Genomic DNA, 10,139 nt, shown 5'->3' with positions numbered 1-10,139 from the left:
GCAGTATGTATGTACTCCAGCACTTCACTGAGGGGGTCTACTGCTCTGTGCTGGTCTCTTTACGAGTGACTTCTTGTTGGACATTAACATCGCCACTGGTGCTATCTACTACAGACGGACATTTGTAGGAGTGTATAAAGGCTGAATTTTGGGTTTGTACTTGTGTACCCAAGTAGGCAGGTTTCTGCGACACTAGCGGTCTACCAGTTTGTTTTGTTTTATGTTTCAGGTCCATCAGCCGCAGTGAACATCGACTGCTCATCCTCCCACCACAAAAAAGAGGGGACCATGATTACACCCACTTGCACAGAAGTATCTTTTGTGACAACAAGCCACATTCTCCATTGTTCAGAATGTTCCAATGGAAATTAGCTTTTGCTTCTCCCGTTCTTGATAGAGGAAACTGTTGAGCGTAAAAACCCAGCAGCGCTGCAGTTCTAGGCACAAACCAGTGAGCCTGACATCTACCATACCCCGTTCAAAGGCACTTTAATATTTTGTCTTGCCCAGTCACCCTCTGAATGGCACACACACACAATCCATGTCTCAAGGCTTAAAAATCCTCCTTTAACCTCCTCCCCTTCGTTTGAAGTGGATTTAACAGGTGACATCAATAAGGGATCGTAGCTTTCACCTTGTCAGTCTGTCATGGAACGAGCAGGTGTTAATGTTTTGTACACTCAGCGTATTTGTTAGGTGATCGACATCTGTGCTGCTCATGACTGTACCAAAAGTTATGTATTTGAATTGTATCTTACAATACCATTCGAACAACCTGAGTTGTACTTTTGTTATGTTAGTTACCCTGACCCAGAATTCCAGACAGAAACTGACCTTTAACTGAACAGCCTCTGGTAGAACAGAATTTAAAAAAAATCAAGGGTTTTTATAAGTAATACAGGACTGCATTGCAATAATGTGAATTCAGGGAAGACTATGTAGATACTAACCCTGGCCCACTTCTATTTAAAACATACATTCCATGTATTTTCCAATAGAGAGAGTCAGGGAGATGTTTTCCCACTAGTCTGTAGGAGTCACTAAGTAGAAGTCTGCCTAAATGATTGTGACGCCACCTTTGGGCTGCTCTCATCTCTTAATTAAGCATTACTAATGCTGCCTTGGCTCGTTGTTGGTTAAAGCTACTGGTCTATGCAATTTAGCCAGTATATACACAGACTGCTTTTCAATAATGTTTTATTTGTCCTTTTTTCCCCCCACATTCTTGTTAATTTGGCAATAATTAGCATAGTAAAGTGCATCTGGCACAACATCTTCAAAAGGCCACATGAAAAGTAAGCATTGTCTCTTGAGCAAAATCAACAATGTATCTCAATTAAATAACTTTACACATCGAACATTGTTTTCATGGAAAGAGACACTCTTACACATGAACGTAGTGTTCATATCATACATAATGAATTGTTCTTTTTCTGCTTGAAAAATGATATGTACATATTTAACAGTAACAATGCTCCCATATAAATTACACTTTGTTTGTTCTTGGAAACTACCACTGCACAGACATTGTAGACCTAAACAAACCAACGTGTCCCTAACAACAAGAGGATAATTACGGAACAGTTTTGAGAGACAACAAAATATACTGCTGCAGGCATTGAGGTGGACTTGGGGTATTGAAAACAGTATGGGTGATAATGAAACCTTATCAACATTATAGTACAACAGACATGATGCCACAAGAACACAGATTTCCACACATAACTATGGAATGTTTACCAACTAACTCAAAGATCAAAACTAGTCCTTCATCTCTGCTATAGGTTATTGAAAACCTTCAACATAGCGGTCACCTGGCTAATGTTTGTTTAGATATTCCCCTAAATCTGCTCTCCACTCAAGGTGCAAAAGGCTTTAATGACTTCCATCAGGAGACGTAGATTACTGTATGTGAGTCCTAGGATGTAGGTTACTGTTTGTGGCCTGGGACGTAAGTTACTCTGTGATTCCTGGGACGGCTAATCTGTGTACCTTACACCTCCCATGCCACACACATGCCTAAGCCAGCCTCACATGCCAAATCCAGTGTCATTAAGTCTGTGTTTGCCAGTGTGTGTGTGTGTAAAACTGGATCTCTGTGTAGTAGAATCATCTGGAATTAGGTAGATCGGCCTTTCCTTACACAGACAAACGAAACACATGACCAGCATTACACGTAGCAGGTACAGTAGTCGTCAAGATCCAGAACATGATTCTCAACACGCCACAGACAGACATCCTAAGACTCAGTCTCAGACAGCCGGTCCTGGCATATCTCTAGAGGCAATTTGTCTGCTCCCCCTCCAAACACCTCCACATCACTGTCCAGCCAGGACACCACGTTCCCGGGGGTGTAGGAGGAACAGTTGGCCATGGTGAGGATGTCAGATGGCTTCAGGACCTTGTCCCAGATGTTAACCTGGCTCAGCTCACCCACAAAGGCCTGTGTGGCGTCAAAGCGCCCGCCCACCATGTCCTGTTGAGGCCATAAACAACAGGCCTTGTTAAAAACAATAACATCCTATTCACTGTGTGGACCGCATGGCTGAGCCAGAAACACTCGGCCTGTCTGGTCTCTACTGTACTCGCTCAAAAAAAAAAAAAAAACATTTATTTTCTCATGTAACTGATCTTTAGGATTTTTGTTAGCGATGGGGCTTTTCAAATTTGGTCTACACTCTAGAGCCTATAGCACAGTACTCATGGTCATGGCTAAGAACCTGTACCATTCAAATCTGAAAACCTGATGCGGTTTTGTAAACCAAGAGTAAAATAGGCTAAATATTTCCCATACAAATATATGTAATTGTGTATCCTACAGATAAGGGGCGCTAGTCAGCAGACTCACCTGTTCCTGCCCCAGTATGATGGCTCCTCCAGGCTTGATGCGGTGCCAGGGGGCCAGGTTATCCCCTGCCCCCAGCTTCTGACCATCCTGGTAGGCTTCCCACAGACCATCCCTGGTGGTCCAGGTGATACAGATGTGTCGCCACCTCCCATCACGCACTGATAGAGGCAGCTGAGCCACCTGGACAGGTAACATGGGAGAGGAGTACAGATGCTTACAAACAGAAAGGAGAAATACACAGATTGAGGAAGGTTAGGATTTGGTAAAGCTGGTAAAAAACTACAAATCAGCAACCTCATTAAAACCAGATCTAATTTAAAACAAAGACTCCTGTCAATAACGGTATGCTCTCCCACAGATCAGCAATACTGAGAATCAAAGAGTCCTTGAGTCATTTAGAGTGCCCTTACCTTGTCATTGATGAGCAACTCTATGGGGTTGTTTCCCCACTCCATGAGGACAATCTCATTGGCCTGTCCTGGCACCCCATAGGAGAAGGGGGTGCCTATGCCAGGGCCGGCGCTGGACCGCAGCCACATGCACAGAGTGAAAGAGTACATCTCAGGAAGGCTCTTGGCCATGCGTCCGTACAGGTAGTTAGTACGCAGGGGGAGGACCAGCTTAAACTGCTCGGGGGACTTGAACCCACTGCCACCTACAGAGAGAATAATGGGAGAGTTGGCTATGAAGTCACCTCTATACTTATAGACAAATTTGAAGAACAAAATGATAAGCCAACGTTTGTCAGATTTGATCTAAAGCCTCAGTTGTTTACTGCAGTGGGGTACAGTAGTGGGATAGTTGATAGTCGATAGAATGAATGACTCATTGTGTTTACAATGTGTGAGTCTCCCTGTTTGTGCTGCAGGTGTGTACTACTGTCATCGGATTGTGTACACAGACGTATGTTTGTGCGTACGTGAGTATGTGTCTGTCATATATTTCTTTTTCCAGTGATTTACCTTTCTCCAGCTCATTGATCCTGGTCAGCAGGGAGTTGAGGGTGCTCTCTGTCTTCTGCCTGTGGGCTGTGGTCTCGTTGTAGAGCAGAGACTTCTCTTCCTCCAGGTTGTTGACCTTACTGAGCAGCTGTTTTTCCAGGTCTCCCAGCCTGCGCTGCAGCAGGTCTCGCAGCTCGCTGGGGAACAACGCTCCCGACATGTTTGCTCTCTGCTGCTGCTGCTGCGGGGACAAGATGGAGACGTCATTAGACAAATAAGTGGAGACAATACAAGATGGTCAAAAACAATTAGTGGAGGTTAACGCAGACAGTCTGTGGAGGTTGATAGACGTCAGGTCAATTTGTACTGAGATGTGCTGCTTCCTGTCTCTCATGTTTGTCACCTTTATAATGGGTGTAATTTTCTAAGATCATTGGCTGAGTGGAAATCAGCTACACTGTGTGTAGGCTAGTATGTTATCAGAAAGCCCAGGAGTTTTTGTCCTGGCCACATGACCTGACCAGAGAATACTCTGGCCCCTTATTGTAACTCATGGAGAACATTGGATCTCTCCAATTGTCTCACCAGTTTCCTAAGCCTGTTAATGCATAATGAGCTTAAACACCATCTACTGTGTGGTTTAGCTTGATACCGTCATGCGTTTGTTTCCCAATGTACTTTTACTGCATGGCCTAATGGGGATTACCTGTGGTTCAGGAAGCTCTAAGCTAACAGATGGGACTACACCTACACAAGCTAGGATTGGATTTACTGAACTTGTATTTCGATCTGGAATGAAACAGCTCTGTAAGAGACCTAAATATCCCAAGAAACACATTATATCCTTGGTCATTTGAATGAGCTGTTATTATTAAGAGCTGATACATTTGTTGAGTAAGGTGACATAGAGAACTTAATCACTGGAAGGTAAAGGAGATAAAAGGCTAATCCATTTAGGGTATGCCTCCACATGATGGCAAAAATAGAATATTATAGGCTACAGGCCAAAATGGGAGCAAATTTAATGGCCACAAAGTTGACTACAGCAACAGGTGTTCACTTTGGATTCAATGACTTAATAAGCAGACAATCATGCAAGGGGAAACAATTTTAAACATTAGGCCTATTTCAGATGTATTTAAGTCACACTGGTGACGATCATTTTCAGCACTCCCTTTCCATGATTTAGGAAACAAAGAGTAATTCATGGTTACTGTCCCGTGACTTACCTCTAGGTTCTCCAGTCGGTCCTTCAGACTCTGCATGGTTTTACCGAGGTTGTCGATTGTATCATTGGGATCTCTGGGTAAATCTCCCATTGTGTTCTGATTATTTTTGTTTTTACTCCAAGATCCACCACTTTCATACTTCCCCTCCTCGGAGGCTGACTCGCAGAGGGAGAGCTTGGTGGTCAGCTCGTTTATGGTCCCAAGTTGGTTGACTATCGTCTCTTTCTGTTGGAGAACCGTTTCACGGAGCTGCATGACTGTGTTCCTCAACACTTCCTCCTGAGCCGCGGCGTTTGGTTCGGGAACTACGGGGACCAAACAAGTGTCAGCGCCAACTGCGATGGGTCGGCATAGGAACCGGGCTCCCGTATCCGGATTGTAATCCTGTCCACGCACAAGCTTCTCATAGCCCAGTCCCAGTGCGTAAAAACACAACAATCTCAACAGAGATAACATACCAGGGCAGTATTTTGGTCGTTAAACTTTAGTGAAATAACGGGTGGCGCCTAACCGATTATTATGCCTTTTAAATCCGGTGCGTAAAACACGCCGAGAAAGCGGTAATCTACTCGGAATACCATAGTCAATCTCGGATTAAACGATATATATGGTTTAAAACGTTATCATTCCATACAAAGTACAATTTTGAAAAGTAAAATTTAGGCGATGGTAAAACCACATGAAGAGTCTGGGTTAACGCTCAAAGTATCCATGCCTTCAATCCGCATTACGCATTTAATGGTGCTTTAAGGACAGCGACCATGAGTTAAGAAGATTACTGTCAGATGTATGGCGCGATTGGATTGGTTGTAGTATGTTGCCATAACTACAGTCCGTATAGGTAGGTTCTGTATGATGGACAAGTCATTTTTGAGTTGTATCTAACTGGTACTGTGTGATCATTGACCAATCAATTGAAATAGATGCTATAACAATGTCCAATATTCCATATCCTTAGAAAAACTATAGTATTAAATAAATTAGGGAAATGCTTCACACATATGGTTCAGATCCATCCAACACCAGTACTAAAGGCTTTAATGGGATCACAGGTGACAAGATAGGTAGGTGGGGTTTCCACTAGATTTTGACTTCGTGGCTCTGCAATATCGTAAAAATTCATGAAAACATAAATGAGCTTTATGGTCTTAATTTAAGGTTAGGGTTAGGCATAAGGTTACCAGTGTGGTTAAGGTTAGGGTTTAATGTTAGGTTGAAAATCAAAGTTTAAGAAGAGAAATTGTAGAAATAGGCAGGCGTTATAACTTTGTGGCTGTGGTAACTAGTGACGACCGCACAGTGGGAGGGTTATGAGTACTCTGACACCACCAATGGAAAGATCCAGAAGCGCCTGGCGTGATACACTAGACACTGAAAGAAATATGATGGAAAGGAGGAGAGCAAAGTTGATGGAAAAGGAGGTGAGTAGAGTTGATAAGGAAACAGATGTCTAACAGGACCATATAAGGATGTAAATTGCTGCTGTTTTATCATTGCCACCATGCACACGGATTAAGTCAGCCTGCCATGGTCTCATAGAAATAACATAGTACATGTAAATCCGGGACACTCAAATTAGTAAGATTTGTTACAGTTTGGTACGGTTAAATAAGAGGGAAGGTTTCTTAAGGCAAAAACGGAGGGAGGTTGGTCGGGCATATAACGCGAACGTCTAGCAACCCAAAGGTTGCGTGTTCAAATCTAATCACGGACAAGTTTAGCTAATTAGCTACTTTTTAGCTAATGTGCAACTACTTAGCATGTTGTTAGCTAACCCTTTCCCTAACCTTCACTGTAACCCTTTAGTTTAACTCATAACCTTATCCTTAACCCTAGCATAGAAAACGTTAGCCAGCTAGATAATGTTACCCACAACAAATTGGAATCATCATACATTTTGAAAATTGGTAACATATTCTACGTCTTGCGAATTCGTAACATAGTGTTACTTCCAAATCCGTAACATATAATATGAATTGTAAATCTTAACACATCATACGAAATGGGTGATGGACATCCACAAATGAATACGTAACATACTAAAAGGAGTGTCTCGAATTTACATACAGAATAATATAAAATGCTCTGAGACCAGGTTGGCCCTAAGAACACTTGGTATCAAACAATATTCATAAAGGATGTGCAGGTAAACAATTAGTAGCATCACCTTCGAGGTCTGACTGTGAAATCTGGAAGACAATAGCATCTAAACAACAGGAGAGATGAGCACTGAGAGGAAGACAGGAAGCTCTGTACCACAGTGGGGTTGGCTTTTGATATGGCATCGAAAACGGTCACTAAAAAGCCAATTAGTGATTTGTGACACAGTTCGTATACTGACACAGAGGCGCAAAGCTCAGTTGGTGAAAATAAAATCTATTTGTGTGTGTATACAGTACCAGTCAAGGGGTTTTCTTTATTTTTTTACTATTTTCTACATTGTAGAATAATAGTGAAGACATCAACTAAAATAACACATATGGAAACCTATAGTACCCAAAAAAGTGTTAAACAAATCAAAATATAGTTTATATTTGAGATTCTTCAAAGTAGCCACCCTTTGCCTTAAGCTTCGCAAACTATTGGCATTCTCTTAACCAGCTCCATGAGGTAGTTACCTGGAAAGCATTTCTGTTAACAGGTGTGCCTTGTCAAAAGTTAATTTGTAGAATTCCTTTCCTTCTTAATGCATTTCAGCCAATCAGTTGTGACAAGGTAAGGTGGTATACATAAGATAGCCCTATTTTGTAAAATACCAAGTCCATATTATGGCATGAACTGCTCAAATAAGTAAAGAGAAACAACAGTCAATTATTACTTTAAGACATGAAGGTCAGTCAATCAGGACATTTCAAGAACTTTGAAAGTTTCTTCAAGTGCAGTTGCAAAAACCATCAATCGCTATGACGAAACTGGCTCTCATGAGAATCGCCACAGGAAATAAATGCTTCACAGAGTTCAAGTAACAGACACATCTCAACATCAACTGTTCAGAATCTGTGGGAATCAGGCCTTCATACGACTAAAGGACACCAATAATAATAATAAGAGACTTGCCAAGAAACATGAGTAATGGACACAAGACCGGTGGAAATCTGTCTTTTGGTCTGATGAGTCCAAATTTGAGATTTTTGGTTCCAACAGCCGTGTCTCCGCATGTGTGGTTCCCACCATGAAGCATGGAGGACGAGGTGTGATGGTATGGAGGTGTTTGCTGGTGACACTGTTAGTGATTTATTTAGAATTCAAAGGCTATTTGACCAAGAAGGAGAGCGATGGAGTGCTGCATTAGATGACCTGGCATCCACAATCATCCGACCTCAACCCAATTGAGATGGGGTGGCTACTTTAAAAAATCTAAAATATATTTGTTTAACACTTTTTTTTGTTACTACATGATTCCATATGTGTTATTTCATAGTTCATAGTGTTGATGTCTTCACTATTTTCTACAATGTAGAAAATAGTAAAAATAAAGAAACACTTGAATGAGTAGGTGTGTCCAATATATGTGTGTATATATAGTGCATTTGGAAAGTATTCAGACCCCTTGACTTTTTCCAAATTTTTTACGTTAGCCTTATTTAAAATGGATTAAATATTTTTTTTACTCATCAATCATCAAATCAAATGACGAAGCAAAAACAGATTTTTATAAATTGTTGCAAATGTATTAAAAACAAAAACTGAAATATCACATTTACACAAGTATTCAGACCGTTTACTCAGTACTTTGTTGAAGGACCTTTGGCAGTGATTACAGCCTCGAGTCTTCTTGGGTATGATGCTACAAGCTTGGCACACCTGTATTTAGGGAGTTTCTCCCATTCTCTGCAGATCCTCTCAAGCTCTGTCAGGTTGGATGGAGAGCATCGCTGCACAGCTATTTTCAGTTCTCTCCAGAGATGTTCGTTTGGGTTCAAGTCCGGGCTCTGGCTGTGCCACTCAAGGACATTGAGATTTGTCCCGAAGCCACTCCTGCGTTGTCTTGACTGTGTGCTTAGGGTCGTTGGCCTGTTGGAAGGTAAACCTTCGCACCAGTCTGAGGTTCTGAGCGCTCTGGAGAAGGTTTTCATCAAGGATCTCTCTGTGCTTGGCTCCTTTCCCTCGATCCTGACTGGTCTCCCAGTTCCTGGCACTGAAAAACATCCCCACAGCATGATACTGCCACCACCATGCTTCACCGTAGGGATGGTGCCAGGTTACCTCCAGACGTGACGCTTGGCATTCAGGCCAAAGAGTTCAATCTTGGTTTCATCAGACCAGAGAATCTTATTTCTCATGGTCTGAGAGTCATTTAGGTGCCTCTGCCTCCAAGCAGGCTGTCATGTGCCTTTTACTGAGGAGTGACTTTCCGTCTGGCCACTCTACCATAAAGGCTTGAAAAATATATGGCAAATGGAAATCCAATATGGAAGATTGGTGGAGTGCTTTAGAGATGGTTGTCCTTCTGGAAGGTTGTCGCATCTCCACAGAGGAATTCTGGAAGTCGTTCAGAGTGACCATCGGGTTTTTGGTCACCTTCCTGACCAAGGCCCTTCTCCCTTGATTGCTCAGTTTGGCTGGGCTGACAGCTCTAGGTGGAGTCTTGGTGGTTCCAAACTTCTTCCATTTAAGAATGATGGAGGCCCCCGTGTTCTTGGTGAGCTTCAATACTGCAAACATTTTTTGGTACTCTTCCCTGGATCTGTGCCTTGACACAATCCTGTCTTGGAGCTCTACAGGCAATTCCTTTGACCTTATGGCTTGGTTTTTGCTCTGACATGCAGTGTCAACTGTGGGAACTTACAGTTGAAGTCGGAAGTTTACATACACTTAGGTTGGAGTCATTAACTCCTTTTTCAACCACTCCACAAATTTCTTGTTAACAATCTATAGTTTTGGCAAGTCGGTTAGGACATCTACTTTGTGCATGACACAAGTAATTTTTCCAACAATTGTTTACAGATATTATTTCACTTATAATTCATTGTATTACAATTCCAGTGGATCAGAAGTTTACATACACTAAGTTGACTGTGCCTTTTAAACAGCTTGGACAATTCCCTAAAATTATGTCATGGCTTTAGAAGCTTCTGATAGGCTAATTGACATAATTTGAGTCAATTGGAGGTGTACATG

The 10,139-nt window shown here is 42.1% G+C and overlaps 1 protein-coding gene across 1 annotated transcript; it reads right to left on the bottom strand.

Annotated features, from left to right (window-relative positions):
* Nucleotides 1–1,188: 1,188 nt before the first annotated feature.
* Nucleotides 1,189–7,307, bottom strand: LOC129817253 (neuronal pentraxin-2-like). Its single transcript, XM_055872733.1, has 5 exons — nt 5,019–7,307; nt 3,811–4,030; nt 3,259–3,503; nt 2,849–3,028; nt 1,189–2,476 (listed from the first exon to the last, which is right to left on the bottom strand). Exons 1-5 carry the CDS (start codon nt 5,472–5,474, stop codon nt 2,240–2,242), a joined length of 1,338 nt encoding a protein of 445 aa, XP_055728708.1. The 5' UTR covers nt 5,475–7,307; the 3' UTR covers nt 1,189–2,239.
* Between the last annotated feature and the right edge of the window lie 2,832 nt (nt 7,308–10,139).

The sequence above is a fragment of the Salvelinus fontinalis genome, chromosome 1 (assembly GCF_029448725.1).
Source record: "Salvelinus fontinalis isolate EN_2023a chromosome 1, ASM2944872v1, whole genome shotgun sequence".
In the NCBI taxonomy this organism is placed as follows: Eukaryota; Metazoa; Chordata; class Actinopteri; order Salmoniformes; family Salmonidae; genus Salvelinus; species Salvelinus fontinalis.
This window is presented reverse-complemented; position numbering and strand designations above follow the sequence as displayed.

Excerpts from the sequence above, each read along its gene's own strand:
- LOC129817253 (XM_055872733.1), bottom strand. The coding sequence starts at position 5,474 with ATGTTATCTCTGTTGAGATTGTTGTGTTTTTACGCACTGGGACTGGGC. Across the intron at positions 4,031-5,018 it reads ACCGACTGGAGAACCTAGAG|CAGCAGCAGCAGAGAGCAAA; the intron begins GTAAGTCACGGG and ends TTGTCCCCGCAG. Across the intron at positions 2,477-2,848 it reads TCATACTGGGGCAGGAACAG|GACATGGTGGGCGGGCGCTT; the intron begins GTGAGTCTGCTG and ends TGGCCTCAACAG.